A 17,478-nucleotide genomic window follows, 5' to 3' on the forward strand; every position below is an offset into this window, starting at 1 on the left:
AAACAAATATTTGGACACAAACACATAATGCAGCAATTTTAAGACATATTTCTTTTTTATTTTTTAATATATTTTCTGCAGAAGTGGTACAATGGTTAGCACTCTTGCCCCATAATCATAATGTAATGGGTTCAAATACTAGCTGGGTCTTTCTGGGTGGAATTTGCATGTTTTCTCTTTGTGGGCACAGGTTTCCTGTGTGTCCTCCAGTTTCCTCACACAGTGCAAAAACATGCATGTGACTTTAATTGGAGACCCTAAATTGCCCCGAGGTGTGAATATGTGTGCCATGTTTGCCCACTGATGGACTGGCCACCTGTCCAGGTGTTCTTTGCCCTTTACCAAACAGGCTAAACCAGTGTTAGAAGATGGATGGATGGGCTTATTGTCTTGGTTATTCTGGCTGAACAGAAATATTTTTTGTAAAGTCATGAAGGCTGGGTTTTTATTTGAAAGTCCACAGAGCTATGTTGTTGTTGTAGAAAAACATGTTTTCACGTAGCAGAATTGTATTTTTGTGTTCTCTTTTAAATGCAATTCATTTTTTTTAATAGTATTTTTCAGGAATTTTAATTTACTTATTGTAAATTTTTTATTATTATTTATGATTCATTCATAAACCCAGACAATATTTTAATGCTTATGGGGGAAATAATGAAAATCTCCTCATTACGCTCGCTTGGATGCTGAGATGCAACTTCAAGTACCACAATGCATCGCGGCATTTTCGGCAGGAAGAAACATGGCTGCCTACTGTTCAGCGATGGTATCTTTATTTACGTTTCGTTTCTGTTCTGTTTTAAGACACGCTTTGGAAGAACGAGCTTCTGGCTGGGGCGACTTTGAGTAAAACTAGTATTGAATTAGCAGTTTCGGTAAGGAACTGTTGTTTATTTAGTGGTTGTGACATCGACCGTCCACGGTTATCGACAGATTTTTTTTTTTTTTTCTGGCGTGTGTGTGATTTCCGCTGAGTTGTCAGTCCGCTCAACGGGCTGCGATTGCTTTCACCTCGTTCTTCTGCCACGAAAGATCAGTCGTGTAACTTGCGAGTCCCACGCATACAGGCCGAGTCCTCGTCGCAATGTTTAGCCCCGTGAAGTCCTCTTATTTCAGAGTCAGCCCAGCCATTGTCAACAGAGAACTGGGGAAGACCAAGATGAGATAGCAAGAGGGCACATCGGAGTGCGAACACACGATTTACTGCGAGGTTCAGAGCCCTGCACCACCGCCGAGAGTGAAACTGTAAAACAAGCACATAATCATGTTTGGGAATCTTTTTGAGGAAGAGGAGGAGGAAGGCTACTCATGCGTGTCCTCTAAGGGAAGGACCGCGAAGGGGGGCGATGAGCCCCCTCCACCCCGGGGAAAGAGCAACCTGTGTGGGATCAAGAACCAGGGAGGGACCTGCTACCTCAACTCCCTGCTCCAGACCCTGCTGTTCACCCCGGAATTCAGAGGTGAGAGAGCAAGGGGACTGACTGCAGGACAAGAGAACAGGCACTTCATTTGACTGTTTGATTTGTTTCAGAGGCTCTCTTCAGTTTGGGGCAAGAAGAATTGGGGCGTCTGGAAGACAAGGACAAGCCAGAGGCGAAGGTAATTCGCAATGTCAGTCACATCTGCTTAGACACACTAATGGTCACTAATGGTCAGCCTGTGGGGTTCAGTGTCCTACAGAAAGATAGTCGAACTGGACGACAAGGCGTGTAGGACAATCGCCCTGCGGCCGTCCAACTGACCATATGGAGTGACTGAAAGAGATGAGGAAAGGCTCCATATTGTGACATTTTCATTTAAGTCACTTCGGATTGAGGAGTAGAATTACCTGACAAAAAATAATCCATGCAGAAAACTTCTAATCACAATTGGAGGAAGGTTCTGATCAAGAATATTCCTGCCGCAGCATGACGGTGACGTCGACTGTACAACCTCAAACTATATTGTTCCAATCATTAGTGAGATTTCTGTGAGGTATTGAGAATTGATTTTAAAGTCGGCAATCAAGAAAAAGTGATATGCAATTTTTTTATGTATATATGTTTGTGCTTCCGTGTGAATGTTGATCATTCTTACTGATCATTCTTGTATTGTACATGACCAAGTGAAATATTTGAGATCGGTGAGAGATGTTTTGCCGCCTTCTCCTGCTCAGGTCAGAGTGATCCCGCTGGAGCTTCAGAGACTGTTCGCCCGTCTGCTGCTGACGGACCAGCAGAGCGCCTCCACTGCTGACCTCACCGACAGCTTTGGCTGGAACAGCAGCGAGGTCTGTGTCCATTCGCTTTGACTGTGGGGAGAGGAAGGAGTGACTCGAGTTACACATTCCGGCCTCAGCTGTCTTCCAGTGATATCGGGAAAGAAATGCGAAACAAACCGCGTCACCGAATAGAAGTCAGGCCAGCAACCTGAGTGAAGGCTTGTTTGGTCTGGCGGCCGTTCAGCTGCATTCAGACAAAATGAACATGTGACCCCAGTCGAAGGTGTATAACATCAAGAAGTGATTAAACCTGATGAGCAGCTCTAAAACCGTCAATATGTAATGTGTAATTAAGGCTGCTGAAGGTGAGAAGGTGCTATTTACATATCAGGCATAGATGTAAACAATGTTGAGTGTGACATCCTACACATCAACTTACCCTTCACTGGCTTTTCTGAGCTGCGTCCATCCCATCTTCTACACAACTTCCTGACGGCCGCCAGCCACACACAATTCACAGCAACGCTCAGTTTTCAGCTGCCAGTTGAACCTCAACTTCATGGTTTTGGTAATTTGGAGGAAATTTAAACTCCACTCAAGAAAGGCGTCTCTTTCTAACCACGTATATTCTTGCTGCGAGGCAAGAGTCCTAATTGAAGAAGCTAGAATTGAAGGAAAATGGACAAATAGTATTTTTGAGATACCTTATAGACAGTTTTCTTTCTTATTAAATAGGTTTAGAGGGTTAACTGATCCAAACTATTAAATACAAGTTCACCATTGTGGAGGATATAAGACTTAAGAGCAGGACTTTTTTGCTTGTTTCAAATGTGTAGTTTGTCATCTCCCACGTTTCATTTTCCTTCTTTTACATTTCTTCAGGGGACAAATCAGCATGACGTGCAGGAGCTGAACAGGATTCTCTTCAGTGCATTGGAGCACTCTCTTGTGGACACGAGCGGCAGTGCATTTATCCACCGGCTCTACCACGGGACCATTGTCAACAGCATTGTCTGCAAAGAATGCGGGAACGTCAGCCAGAGACAGGTGCGTCCAATGTGCATTGGGATAGACAATGGCTTGAAACAATAAGCCTATACACAAAGGCCTGTGAAAGGTTTGCTCAGATACACGAGAGTTTTATGCCTTTGGGTGTGAATGGGTGAATAATGGTGTAAAGCGTGATTGGGACTCCTCAAGCATCTTTTCTTCTCCTTCAGGAGGACTTTCTGGACCTGACAGTGTGTGTTTGTGGAGTTTTGAGCCTGGAAGAAGCCTTATGGAACATGTTTGTGGAGGAAGAGCTGTTTGAAGGCAACAACCTGTACCGCTGTGCGCAGTGTGACCGATTAGTCACTGCAGCCAAGGTCCGCGTCGGCCCGTAGTCACAATACCGTAATTGACATTTGAATGATTTTAAAGTGGGATTTTTCTGACTGATTGTTTTGTGTTTCACTTTCTCATCAGTCTGCCAAACTGAGGAAGCTGCCTCCGTTCATGACCATGTCTTTGCTGAGATTCAGCTTTGACTTTGCCAAATTTGAGCGATACAAGGAGACGGGACGCTACACGTTCCCCCTCAATATCAACCTGCGACCCTTTTGTGAACTGGTACACAATTTTCAGACACTTTTTTTTTTTTTCTGTGTGTGCTTTATTTTAAAACATTTTTTGTACTGCTTTCATGAAGACCAACAACCTCCTGCTATAAGATGTTCAATGTTGGTTTTTTTCACCCCTCACAGACCGATGCGGAGGATTCGGACTACTCCTACGAGCTGTTCTCTGTGATCATCCATAAGGGCGGCTGCTATGGCGGCCATTACCATGTTTACATCAGGGACATTGACGAGCTCGGACAATGGGAGCCCCCGGTAAGACATGAAGAGGAGCCGATTCATTATTTTGCACATTATGCAAGATGATGTGTGCTTTTGTGTAAGAAAGTGTGCATACTCTTCTATTATCAGGAGGAGGATTGCAAACCCAAATCTCAGAAAAAAGCCAAGGAGGATGTGCAGGAGGTGTTGGAGCCAAAGCTACAAGAAGACGATCCATTGTCTATTCTCATGGCCATAATTTCCCAGGTACTGAAACTGCTGTTTTATTTTTTTCGACTTCTATTTGTTTCTGTGTTGACAGTTTCCAAGCACTAAAATAATGAATGAATGCCCTGTTTCGATGTCCACTAGGAGTCCTCAAAGAGTGTCCTGTTGGACCAGCTGGGCCAGAAGCTCATGGATAAAATTGGCTCGTCTTGGAGCAAAAAGTTCAGAAAACAACATGGCCCCATTGGCAAGGTATTATTGAGGTGTCTTGAAGTGAAGTGACCTTGTTCTGAATTCTTTCTCACTTCCGTTGCTGTGATTCCGTTTTTTTGTTTTCCTCCCCGGTTGTGTAGTTCCTCCAGTCCCACAGTGACGTTTTCATGTTGGTCTCTAATGGCACTCGAGTGGCTCTGAAGGTCCACCTGCCCAGCCTGGGGGCCGAGCCGTCTGGCTCCGCCGAGCCTCCAACTGCTTCTGGACATCAACTCCAAGCGGACCAGAAACCCGAACCAGAGGTAACACCGCGTCGGCGTCGCCGTCTTCTTAACAGGAACTCCCGAGTTTAAGTAACATCACTGTAAAGCTCTTTGAAGTCGGTGTGATTCCCTGCTGGACGCCCCTTGCGATCCCTTTCCTGCTCCATTTCTCACGGTGTGTCTTCCTGCCTGTCAGCAGGGTAGCCACTGGTTCGACCTCAACGACTCGGCGGTGACCTCCATCAGGGAGTCCGACATAGAGAAGCAGTTCCAGGGAAAAGAGAGCGCCTACATGCTGTTTTACAGAAAAACACAGCTGCACAGGCCTGCTGAAGGTAATGGAGAATAACGTCTTCAATCATTACGCCTTCCACTGAGTCCAAACTGTAGTTTATGTTGCAGTATGACATTAATAAAGTACAATGGATGACAACTGAGATTACTTTCGGTCTTCAACATTACCTATGTGTTAATGGATAAGTTTTGCCTTTTCTTTATTTAATTTCTTATATGTTTGCAGAATCACACCGTTCTTGTCAAAGTGAAGATGACATAATGAAAGCATGAGAAAATGGCAAAGTTATGCATACATGATATTGTTCTTTTTTTTTTCCAGCTCGAAACAATCCCCAGTATAAAGTTCCCTCTCACCTAATTCAGATGGCTCAGGAAGAAAACGTCAAAGTGCAAGAGATGCGGTAAATCTAACAATGTTCTTATGGTGACATTGGTACTTTTATCACAACGAAACGCTAAAGTTTCACAAATTATTGACGTGCATGAACACTGTTGGCGTTGCAGAGAGAAGTGTGAAGCCACGAACAACACGGTGGAGCTCTGCCTGCACCTGGCGCCCAGCTACAGACTCGACAATGGCGCCTTGCAACCCGTCAGTAAGGCGCCAAGCGAGAACCCGTCCCTCAGTTTCGACCGCAGGAAGACGGTGGGCGACCTGCGGCTGGCGATTTACCAGGTATCGTGACTTCAAAACGACGGGAAAACCAGTTTGAACTTCGTGAAAGCTAAGAGCCAAGACCACCGATTGTTTGTCTGATGTTTAGATGCAGGAGCTGTGGGAAGGAGATATGGCGCTGACTGTGGCGAGGAGTCTTCCTGCTGGTTTACACCTCTACAACACTCTAACAGGTGTGAGGCACGGTTCTGAACGCCCCTTTGCCATTAGGAATCATTGATTTGTTCTCATTTTCAGTGCGTTTTGCTTTCAGATGACAGCGTCTCCCTGAACAGTGCAGGAATCTACACCAACTCTGACCTGTTTGTCTGGAACGGCAGAGATGTGAGTCGGGCTGTAATTGAAGTATTCATTTAAGGTTTAACTCAAACTTGCTCAAACATCTGTTAACTGCACTGGTTTGTTGTTGTTGTTTTTTTGTTTTTTTTGTCATCCACTCAGGTGTGCGGCGCGACCGTCCTGACCGGAGCGGAGTGGGAGCCGGTCCTCCTCACCGTCGTACGTCCCTACTTGGGCGAAGATGCCGAGCAAGAGGTGGAGGATCGGGGGGAGTGCGAGGAGAGCAGAGGCGCTTTTGAGAACGGGGAGTCGGGTCTCAAGAAGGAGGCGAGGGGCTTCGCGGGCGGCGTGACCCTCGGGGAGGTGAAGGAGGCCCTGGGAGAGCCGAAGGAGAGTCTGCTGTGCCAGGAGCACAAAGGGAGGGAGGCGGGGGCCGGGGAGGGGGGCGGGGCCAGCGGATGGCGAGTGTTCCCACCTGACGACATGCAGCGGACTCTGAAGGAGCTGTCGCTGAAAGATGGAGACGCGCTGCTGGTGTTGGAGCCGCAGTCGTTCGACAGCAGGTCGGCGCGGCGACACGATTGCGATATGAAGGGATCATGTGCCCGCCGCTCATTCTCATAACCGTCGTCTTCTCCATCGCAGCATGTTCACCCTGAACGGAGACGTCGTCACCGTGACGACGCCGTCGGACTGCCGCTGGCTCCAGGTGGAGTTTTGCCCTCACGTCAGAGGAGGAGAAGAACAAGAGGAGGAGAGGAAGAAAGTCAAGGTTCCGGCCACTGGAAGTATGGTGAGTAGTCTGTGTTGCTAACTTTACTTTGTTTTTCCTTTTTCTTTTTTTGTTCGTTTTCGTTGGACTTTCAGCTTTTCAAACCTCCTTATCAGTGTTTTCCTGCGTGATGCTTCTTCTCTCCAGCTGCTGTGTGAGGTGAAGCAGCGAGCCGTGGAGGAGCTGCAGCTGCAGGAGCAACCAGCAGGCAAGACGAATGGACTCTACTAAAAAAAAAAAAAAAATCAAGATGTGTTTTAACCGCAGGCTTTTAGTTTTACTTTAAGGATATTTGCATCCAAAGCAGGCGAATGGTGTATAAAATAAAACTCACTTCATCTGTGCCCGCCCAACTTTTTAAGGATATATGTAATGAACCAGACTGTCAATGCAGCTCGTACAAAAGAGTGTGAATCTAATTGAAGAATTGTCAGCCAGCGTCTCATATACTATGACCTATTTATAGTCTCGCAACAAAAGCTTGTCATTAAGCAGCATTGTTTTTTTTTTTTTATATAATAGAATAAAAATGGTCTTGGGGATGCTTGTGATTAGTCGGATTAATGATTGAACATTTTCTGGTGTCGATTTTGGTTTTGAATCGGCGTTTTAATCAAATACAAGGCCGCTCAGGCCACTTTGATCATATACCTGGGGACACTAGCGAGCATGCTGTCTTGACCATGTCTGCATGTGTTGAGTTGGAACCAACAGAAGAATGTGAGATGTTCACATTCCAAGGAATCACAAACGTCTGACCTCAAAGGTCACTCTATCTGAAATATCTCGAAAGCAGCAGGACTCTACTAAAAGTTTAAAATATTCCTCTGACTGTTGGATAAAAGATTTTTGTGAGACTTTTAATTACAGCAGTTTTGGTTTTTTTCTGTCTTCCTGATCAGGTGCAGGGTTTTGTCTGAGGCAGGTTGACTGCACAGGGAAACTCCTTCCTCCAGGTATGATATCGTTTCTTTCCCGGGGCTGTTTTTAATAGAGCAGATCACTTACAGCTGGAAAGCCCCCTATTTTATTAAAAAAAAAAATTTTTTTTGGGGGGGGGGGTATTAAGATCCACTTTCCTTTACGCTGTCCCCTCATTAAATCTTTTAATAGGTACTCCCCTTGCTTGTAATTTTTCTTCTCATGGTCTGTCTTTGAAGTTGCAGAATTCAGATATGAAACTCTTGTGTTTTATGTGACAGTCTGTGAGGAGCTGAGTGTTCGCGATGCTGGGGTGCGACTCATGACCACACTCACTCTCTGTCCGGGAAACAGCCCCAAGGCCTCACAGGTGTGTCTTTTTCATTTGAAGTCTTCAATTAAACCTTCTTTTTCCCCCCAACCTGCAGCTGCAAGACTGAAAGTCACTCGGCCTGTAATTGCATCCTGCATTTAAAAACAGAATCGAAGAGTTCGGAGCATTAAAAGTGTTTGATTGAAGATTGAAGGTTTTCTTTTTTTTTTCCTTTTCTTTTCTTTCTGTGCTTTGCAGCTTTTTTTGCACTTTACCGTGGGCACGGCTCCCTCTGCTGGCCTGGAGATGGACGTCATTGTGGAGAAAACCTGTACCGTTAATGAGGTTTGGGAAAAGAAAATATTCTTGTAAAAATAAAAAAAGTTTAAAATTATTGAAAAGTTAATTGTTTTCTCAATTCCCAAAGCATATTGTATATCATCTGAAATTGTAGTTTTACTTTCAGCTTTAATACTTTCTCTAATAATGCTCAAATTGATGTTTATATTATAATTTTAAGAGTAATTATGATTATAGAAATCTGATAAATTATATTTTCTCCCTGTCCTATTAGCTCAGTTATTTAGAGAATAAAAGTTTTCAATATTTGACTTTTAATTTCATATATTTTTATGTTGTCACACAATTTGAATGAAATTATGGGAAAGAAAATTGAATTGTCCATTATAATCAGATTTAAAAAAAATGTGTATTCTTTTTTAGATGTGCCTGTTCTTGTTATATAAATCATTCATTTGTTTATTTGTTTGTTGTTGTTTTTTTAGTGTCTGAAGATAATGCTGGAAGCTGTTGGACTCGATGGTAAAGTAAACTTCAGCTTATGGGACGTTAATATTGCTCCTGATCGACATAATTTCCACTTTGATAGAACTGTAATCAAACAAGCTGCACATCTTCAGTTCATTGTGTTGCACTCAGTCTAACTTAAAAATGTGCTTGCAGGCTCCTGTTGGCACTTGAGGAAGCTGGATTGGTGCGAGGAGGTTGGCGAGCCTCTTATGGACGAGGTGATCATTGTGAACGATGGCAATCAGTCTTTATTTCTATAAGACCGCCCAGACGATACATGGCAACTTGGAAAATGAGTGACAAAATTGATAAACGATAAAGTGATTTTAAATATTACATCTTCACGTACACTTTTATCTTATTTATTCTGCGTTCTTTCGCAAGTCATTTCACGCCACTCCCATGTTGCAAACTGATTAGTATTATTTAAAATAAGTGTTTTTCAAATAAACCATAACATTAATATGTAAAAAAAAATAAATAATTACCAGTTTATCCTGTGAGATGCATTAAACCTAAAAAATCTCTTATCACCAGCAGTGAAATGTCTTCAGTTATTATTGTTCCTATAAATACATGGCAGGTCCTTCTCTCATCTCATCATCATCAAGTTTTATTTGAACAGGCTTCGTCATGCACTGCTGTATTACATCCATGACACACTTGTGATGTTCCATTAATAGTTTAAATGTGTTCTTTCATAATCCATGTTGGGCGAATATCACTTTGCACATTGTACTAAATGACTTGACCCTTGTGGTGCATGTAAATAACAGCCTCTTATTCTCAGGATGCTTCTCTGGCAGAGCTGAGGATCAGCAACGGAGAGACCTTAGTCGTCACTGAGGGACATTTACCTCCAAAGGTACAAAGACTTTATATATATATATATATATATATATATATATATAATTTATTTTTCTTTTAATATAAGTTGTGGCTTTACGTAATTGATTTTTTTTATCTCTGTCCATCTCTCAGGGTTTCCTCACGTTGTCTGTGTGGCTGTATCAGGACCCAAAAACCGTCCAAACCACTTTTAATCACACCGACAACGGCCCCGCAGAGCAGCAGACGTCAGAGGCTTCGATTGCAGACGAGCGACACAATCAGTCACTCCTTGTTCTCTGGGGCGGAAACACATCGGAGCTCAGAAGCGTGGGGCAGGTCGAGATATCGGACGAGGTAACACTGGAGGATCTCAAGACTCAGGTAGAGTAATGAGTTTAAATGTGTGGTTGATTTTCACCTGTTAAAGATTCAGTTCTCTTGATTTATTATTTAACGTTGCTCCTTCTTGGTTTTTCTTTAATAATTTTTTTTTATACAGGTATTGACGTTGCCGGCTCTTCAGGACGTGTGTCTGCCCACCACAGGCTTCATGCGTTTGTGGCAACTGGAAGGAAGCAGGCTGGCGCGGATCCTCAGAGGACATCAGGCCACGCTGAGGTCTGTCACCATTTTCTCTCGCAGCTTTCATTTCTGTCAAGTGTTCATTGCAATGACACGTGCATTGATCCGAGTTGCTGCTCTGCAGTAGTGTTTAAAAAAAAATATTAAGAATAATTTTGCCCTCAGGAAGTTGAAGCTTACCAGTGGTGCAGACATTTGTGTGCAGCAGCTCCTGAAAGACGAAGATCTCAGGTAAATGATTAAGACGGAGAACTGGTGACTTGTATGCAATGTGCAGCCCACAATCCCATTCCACACCCCAAAGCTTCATAGGTTATGACAAGAAGACAGTAATATTGAACCGCATTTAAATGTTAAATGATCTGTTGTCACAGTAATAAATCAAAATTTTTCATGTAATTAGTCCGGTACATCTTTGTGTTTGAAATACTTGAACCATCTGGTTGTGAGGATGAAATAATATGTGGCTCTCATAAAGAATAATGTTGACCTTCACTAGTTTTAAGTTTACATTTCCTTTGAATTAAAGCCAAGTAGCGTCTAAATCAGTAGTTTTTAAATTGAACTCGGGCCCCAAAGAGACAGAAGAGGAAGATGTGGAGGATATAGGGAAGAAATTGTGATTAAAAAAAGAAAAAAGGGAAGGATGACATCATCAATTGTGGGATTTATTTTTCCTAGTATTATATCTTTTGTAAAGAAACCAAACTAAGAAAGAGAAAAAATGGGGACATTTAAAAAAAAAAGTAAATTAACTAAGTGTAGTAGAGCCCAATTAAAATGTTACAGCCATGCTTTTGTGCAAAAACCCATATTTGTAGCAGGTTTGAGAATTATTGATCACATAAAAATCACCTATCTCAACAGGAAGCTCTGCATTTAATCAAAAACGTGTCGTTTGTGTGACATAAAACCTGTGCAGCGTGAGAGTTTTTTGAGTATGTTCATATTCATCTAAGTTAATTAAACTTCAACTTTTTTTTTTTTTCCCCCTGTACATTCATTTGATGCTTATTTCCATTTGTTTCAAGACCAAAGGAAGTCCTGCTCAATATAAAGATGGGCGTGCCGGGCGAGAAGAGCTACTACCCTGCAGAGGAGATTGTTTGGGACGCGTCCCACGACTCCTCTCCTCGATCTCTGCGCTCGCGTCTGGCCGCGCATTACGGCCTCTCCTCGGACTCTCTGCTGCTGGCCAAACATCAGCATGACAAATACACGTGGGAGGAAATCTCGAACTGGGTGAGTGCAGAGAAGAAGGCGGGCGTCCGAGAGAAATGTTGAGAAACGTTACAAAGAAAGGATTTGACCTTCTACTGAAATGTCAGCATTTTCACGTGTTTTACTTCTTTCTCGCAAAGGTTTAGATAAATACTGTCTTTTATTGTCAGACTCAACAGGTCTCCAAGAAGAAGAAGAAGAAAAAAGCCGAGTCTCTACTGGGAGCACCTTTTCACCTCAGAGACGGCGACATGATCGGCATCAAGGTGTGAATAATACGTCTTTGTTAAATCCTTGTCGTCCTGTACCGTCGCTGCTGGAATTGTCGCACAATGCGTTTGGAGATGCTGGCGCCGATCAAAGCCAGGATGTTGAGGATTTCACCGGGTGTCGTCAAAAAGAACAAGATTTTCACATCCACATACAACCAGACAGCAGTGAGCTGTATACTCGTCAATACAGCAGCCAACACCCTGGAGTGTGTCACCGATTTATATTCTGATTTATTTTGGACTAAAGGAGACTGAAACACTCACTCATTGCACATTCGACAATTCTCGAGCCATAACACCCAAATGTTGTATGTAGTTAAAGCCATAAACTCGCTAATGACATTTCTCGATTATTTATTTTTTGCACTAGAAATACCGAAACTGATGTGCTTGTTTTCCTTCCAGAACCTTCTGGTCGACAACAACAGGGACTTCATCATCCAGGAGGATGTACAGGGTCAACAGAGGCTCAGGGAGCAGGCCGAACAACGCCGGAAAGGGTGGGACCACTTTTGACAAACGCCTTAGTTACTTTTTGACTAAACCCAAAGTATTATTCTCCTGATGCATTTTCTTTTTTAGTTCAAGACCATTTACTTACTTACTTCGCTCACTTTCAGAGAGCAGCCTGCAGGCTGTGCTGCGCCACAGAAGAAGGCCGGACAAACCAAAAGCAGGAAAGAAGAGGTGGCGCTGTCAATCAACGTTGGAGTATTCAGATAGTATTCGGATATATTTTCTAAAGGGTCTTTAGGTCGATCGGGACCACCGAACATAAAGCCTGTACACACAGCGACACACTACCTGCAGTCCCACTGAAATCAACATTGTGCCATTATTATTTTCGTCCTCCTCGTTTGCAAACTGTCTCCACAGATCTTTTGAACCCCATTATGATGGTTTTGTAACAACTGACTGGAATTTCCACTGGTTCGCTGCAATAGAATCTTTTTTTTCCGACAAACTTTAGAAATGGCTTCAGCCACAGATACCATTATTGTTTCAAAACTACAGTTTTTGTTCATTTTCTGAAATCTTTCCGAAAGGTTGGCTTCGTCAGCATCTGAACTTTTTATTTTGTTGTTTTATATTTTTAGCATTTTTGGCCTGCAGCAGTGTAATTGAAGTTTGGGTGGAGAGTATAAATCCAAACTATTGCCTCTTTTTTTATATTATGGCTCTTTATGAACAAATTAAACTCCACCACAAAACACTATATTACAGAACTACATTTACTGAGATCTGTTTTTCTAAGGCAAATGGTTTAACAAGTAAGTAACTTCATTAGTAAAATAAAAACTTCAGCCCATGTGTGGGTAAGTTTGTCGCAAAGCCGACCAAGGAGAGGAAAGACGGGCCTTAATGTGGAGAAGCCTCTGTGCTGCTCTGTCCTCCCTACCTCTCTTTCTACCTCTCTTTCTACCTCCTCTACCCTTTACTGCCACCTGGAACTATCACGATGGACAAGTAATGCACATTTAGTCATTTGCCGGCAGGTTTTACATGATGGATAAACAAATAACTGCCTGTCCTTTCCTGGACATACTGTATCTAACTGTTTTAAAGCAAGCTGTCAAATTTTTTTTTTCTTTTTCTTCATGTATACATATTTCACATTCAAATGGGCAAAAGCATAACAGTGTTACATAACCTCAACCTTTTTACTGGTAGTTCTTGATTCTGTGATACTGGGGATCCCTGAAATTTCAATGTGGAGCAGTTGATATATTACTTGCATGCACTATAAGTGAACTTCAGGGACTTAAATGTGTGTGTTCTTCCTTTCTAATAAATTATGTAAAGCGTTACTGTATGAATAAGGTATTTTTTAGAGGAGGATTTCATTTTGTCACAAGAGACCTGTGCAGCTGCTTCATACTAAACCGGCCTCTCGAGTGCCATGAACCATTTTTTTTTTCTTTCGAATTGTTAAAAAAACAAAAACGAAGAGACATGCAGAAAGTTGTTTGATATACTTTGATAAGAGTGGGATTTCATGTTGTATTGTGTGGTTTCAGTTGGTGACTGATTACATCTACTGGATCTGCTGCATTGTCACAGTGGAAACCTGTTGGATTGTATTCACAGAAAATATTTTGCAAAGAATAAAGATGTACAGGAGGAAATTTGTGATGTCATTTATCCACTTTGGCCTGATAATGAAAAGCTAGTTTAGAGTTTGTCGTTTTGTCTGCATGCATGTGAGGGTTTCCCTCCCAGGGTCCAGAAAACATCTACATGTGAGCCTAAATTTACTGTTCAAATGAATCCGTGTGACTCTTTCTGTGCATTTGTCCTATGCTGGTGACATGTCCTCATTCAGCCTGCCTGCACCCATAATTACACAATTCGTTGGATAAATGAGATGGATTTACGATTTCTCAAGTTAACTTACCGTGATCAAGCATTTCAAATTAAATCACATCATTGCTTTGTTCTTTAGAAACTTTTTCAGAAGTCTGGTCAATTTCAAATCCTCATCCAGGAAAGAGACTAATTCAAAGTGGATGAATTGAGTCAAAGATGTGGTTCGGCCCTCCTCAGTAGTCCTAGTTTCCCATATCTGCCCCCCACTGTGAAATGAATTGCCTTTTCTCCAACTAAACAATGAACAATGAAGTACTTGCACATTCTCACAAATCCTGCATATGTGGCTGCATATTCTGCACTTTAACCTTGAGTAATAACATACGAAATCATAAAAAAAAAATAAAAAATGTATTAGAAATTATTTGATAGTAATTATTCGTATTAGCACTTTATATCTACATTGTAGTTCCAGTTTCCCCACACAGGACGGACAATTCTCATTTTAATCACCTTTATCTACACTGACCAATCAGCAGCGCTCAGGGAGCGGGTGGAGCGTCCAATCAGATCGTGCCTCTGTGGGTCAAGCCCCGCCCCCCGTGGTAGTATTAATGGCTCTGCACAGGCTGCAGGATTCACTGCACAGAGCATCAAACTGTCCCGCACCGACCGACCCGGACCAACATCTGCAACAATGGTTGAAGCTTTCTGCGCCACGTGGAAACTGGTGGACAGCCAGAACTTTGATGAATACATGAAGGCACTTGGTGAGCTCTAAAGATATTTATTTATTTATTTATTTATTTTACCCACAATGTATGGACTCATAGCTGCTGTCTGTCATCGTTCTGCATGTCTGTCTGAAGTTAAAGCCTTTTGCAAAAGACAAATCAGGATGAAGAGTTAAGATTCCAGTGTATGACTGACAGGCAGGTTTGCTTGTTTGCTGGCAGGTGTTGGTTTCGCCACAAGACAAGTGGGGAATGTCACCAAACCAACGGTGGTGATCAGCCAGGATGGAGACAAAGTGGTGGTGAAAACCCTGAGCACGTTCAAGAACAGCGAGCTCTCTGCCAAACTGGGAGAGGAGTTCGATGAGACCACTGTTGACGACCGTCATGTCAAGGTGAGGACAAACAAAAACAAAACTGTGAAGATGCTCTGAAGGCTTGAGTTTCAATTTCAATTTAAACTTTTTTTTATTTTATTTTTTAAAAATTTGTCCTGTAGTCAACTTTCACCATGGAGGGAGACAAATTTGTGCATACGCAGAAGTGGGATGGCAAAGAGACCAGATTTGTCCGAGAACTGAAGGATGGGAAACTGGTGATGGTAAGACTTGGATGACTTCATTATTTCATCACATCTCTCTGCTGAGGAGACTGTAGGTTCCTCTGAGACACTTCAACTAATCGAGTTTGTGCAATTATGTAATAACTGTTGTGTATGTTCTTCCTCCAGACGTTGAGCTTCGAGGGAGTCGAGGCCGTCCGCACATACGAGAAAGCCTAACTTCACCTTCGGCCTGAAAGAGCAAATCATCTCAACACTGCAAATTTTTAAATATGACATCATGTTCTACCTTTTTTTTTTTTTTTTTTTCTAACAAGATAACATTTGTTCTGACTGCATGCAGTGATTTGCACTTTTTTTTTTTTTTGTAAGACCTTTCGTAAGAAATCCAGATGGTGAAGAGCTCAAAGTGCATGTGATGAAGGAAAAATAAAACTGTTGAACACAAAAAAAAAACCAAAACTTTTTCAATGCCTCAGTCACTTCACTCGGTCTTCAGATCCAAACAGAGCCCTCCCTTTTCCTTACCACTCTCTCTTTGCAACTTTGTGTTTGCAGTCCCGCATTTTTTTTTTTTTTCTTCTCCCCCAGTCGTGTCGGGCCGACCCGTGGGAACAGGGCCGTCCCTGTGACGGGTCGGTTCCAGGTGACAGCTGCAGGGTGGCGGCGCCGGCCAGGGCCGACCGTGCAGCAAGCAGCCGCTGTGACCATTGAACTCGTGGGAGTGAATCTCCTCTAGTAACCTCCAGATGGTCTGAAGCTGGGGTGGAGGGTTGGGGGTGGGGGGGGTGGGGATGTGAAGCCAGTCGCCTCGGGATAATCCGGTTTAGTTTGTGGTGTCATTACGTAGAGGCATCGTTCGATGGCGAGGACCAACTGTGACTGGACGCTGCTGCTGGCATGACAGGCGGATAATGATAAGAGGGTAGGTCATATAACCCCAACTGAGCAGTTCAAAGACTTTAAATAGAGTGGGAATAAACCTTAGTTCAATTAGATATTTTTGTGAATGTTTCTACCGGCCCGTAGGATTTCCATAATTTATCCTCCATGTTCGCCACATCTTACGAAGTGTGAGCTGAAACGTCTCATGGGCCCGGTGCGCTGTGTCCAGCTTACTGAACACTGAGGCTACAAGTGGCCTTTCTTCTCATCTCTCATGCACTCACTGCCAAGTTTTTGGCCACTCCTGAATAGCTCGCGTCACAAAGAAACTGTGGTAACTGGAGTGGAACTCATTTGGCGGTTGCCAGCTGAATTCATTTAAATTAAAATCTGTCTTTATGCTCCAGTTACAGTACACTAAAAAAGTTGTCCTCGTCTCACACGTTCATTTGCATAAGTATTTAGGCTAAATAGATTTAACCCTTAATAGGGCATTCACTGAACTACGTCCACATTGACTAATCACAAATCAGCCTGTACATTAATGACAACTACTGTCCCACTATACAATGTGCTATTTACAACAACAACAAAAAATGCACTAAATAGGCCTGTAACATGCAGTTTATTTTATGTGTAAAGTTCTCCATATGTTGAATTGAGCAGATGCACAAACTGCATTCTATTTACAAAGTAAACATGAAGAGAAATGGTTGGGAGTTCCTGTCATAGTCACCGCGGCGTTGAAAAGACAGATAAGAGGTGAGCTCATTGGATTTCTTGTGGGACATAATAGTTTATGTAGCTTCTTCTGTCCAGGGTCATCTACCCGGGAGAGCAGCAGGAGTTTCCTCTTTGCAAGGGATCTGTGTCAGAGGTGTAAGCTGACCTGGACTAACCCTTCTATGGTCCGATTAGGGGAAGACCGTATGAGGACCAAATCATCTACACACACACACAAATCTTTAGGTGGATTTTCACAATATGATACAGCGAGAAATAATTATAGAATTTCTGTCATAATTAATACAAATAAACAGTTCAGGGATAATATATAGTAAAACCAAGCAAAATGGAGATACTGTGAGAGATATCTTTCTGTCTGGAGTTTCTATGTTCTTGATGTGTGTCTTATTTGTTCTAATTTGTCTGAATAAAGTGGCTATAAATGACTGTGTTGTATTTGGCGCTATATCAATAAAAGTTGAACTGAATGAAATTCTGTCTTTGTGAAGAAAAGCGGCAGTGTTGTAAATGTTGTGGCAGGCACATGTGAAGAAAAGACAAACGCG

At 42.6% G+C, this 17,478-nt stretch overlaps 2 protein-coding genes across 2 annotated transcripts; both read left to right on the forward strand.

Annotated features, from left to right (window-relative positions):
• The first annotated feature begins 777 nt into the window (after window positions 1-777).
• Window positions 778-13,713, forward strand: usp40 (ubiquitin specific peptidase 40). The gene is made up of 31 exons (XM_080513177.1): window positions 778-1,460; window positions 1,532-1,599; window positions 2,156-2,269; window positions 3,083-3,247; window positions 3,421-3,567; window positions 3,668-3,811; window positions 3,946-4,074; window positions 4,171-4,287; window positions 4,393-4,500; window positions 4,602-4,763; window positions 4,924-5,059; window positions 5,341-5,422; window positions 5,526-5,697; window positions 5,786-5,870; window positions 5,951-6,021; window positions 6,139-6,539; window positions 6,622-6,769; window positions 6,896-6,956; window positions 7,651-7,704; window positions 7,951-8,039; window positions 8,241-8,327; window positions 8,768-8,804; window positions 8,946-9,010; window positions 9,583-9,657; window positions 9,774-10,004; window positions 10,123-10,241; window positions 10,371-10,436; window positions 11,237-11,447; window positions 11,597-11,692; window positions 12,104-12,198; window positions 12,319-13,713. Exons 1-31 carry the CDS (start codon window positions 1,265-1,267, stop codon window positions 12,419-12,421), a joined length of 3,834 nt encoding a protein of 1,277 aa, XP_080369303.1. The 5' UTR covers window positions 778-1,264; the 3' UTR covers window positions 12,422-13,713.
• A 946-nt stretch (window positions 13,714-14,659) lies between these two features.
• Window positions 14,660-15,821, forward strand: fabp7a (fatty acid binding protein 7, brain, a). Its single transcript, XM_080512445.1, has 4 exons — window positions 14,660-14,775; window positions 14,962-15,134; window positions 15,239-15,340; window positions 15,470-15,821. Exons 1-4 carry the CDS (start codon window positions 14,703-14,705, stop codon window positions 15,518-15,520), a joined length of 399 nt encoding a protein of 132 aa, XP_080368571.1. The 5' UTR covers window positions 14,660-14,702; the 3' UTR covers window positions 15,521-15,821.
• The last annotated feature ends 1,657 nt before the right edge of the window (window positions 15,822-17,478 follow it).

This window comes from Blennius ocellaris (genome assembly GCF_963422515.1).
Source record: "Blennius ocellaris genome assembly, chromosome: 17".
In the NCBI taxonomy this organism is placed as follows: Eukaryota; Metazoa; Chordata; class Actinopteri; order Blenniiformes; family Blenniidae; genus Blennius; species Blennius ocellaris.

Bases quoted from the DNA above. Each gene is read 5' to 3' on its own strand.
- usp40 (XM_080513177.1), top strand. From the start codon at position 1,265: ATGTTTGGGAATCTTTTTGAGGAAGAGGAGGAGGAAGGCTACTCATGC. The intron at 1,461-1,531 runs GTGAGAGAGCAA...GATTTGTTTCAG, and splicing joins GTTCACCCCGGAATTCAGAG to AGGCTCTCTTCAGTTTGGGG. The intron at 3,568-3,667 runs GTCCGCGTCGGC...CTTTCTCATCAG, and splicing joins GATTAGTCACTGCAGCCAAG to TCTGCCAAACTGAGGAAGCT.
- fabp7a (XM_080512445.1), top strand. From the start codon at position 14,703: ATGGTTGAAGCTTTCTGCGCCACGTGGAAACTGGTGGACAGCCAGAAC. The intron at 14,776-14,961 runs GTGAGCTCTAAA...GTTTGCTGGCAG, and splicing joins TGAATACATGAAGGCACTTG to GTGTTGGTTTCGCCACAAGA. The intron at 15,341-15,469 runs GTAAGACTTGGA...TTCTTCCTCCAG, and splicing joins AGGATGGGAAACTGGTGATG to ACGTTGAGCTTCGAGGGAGT.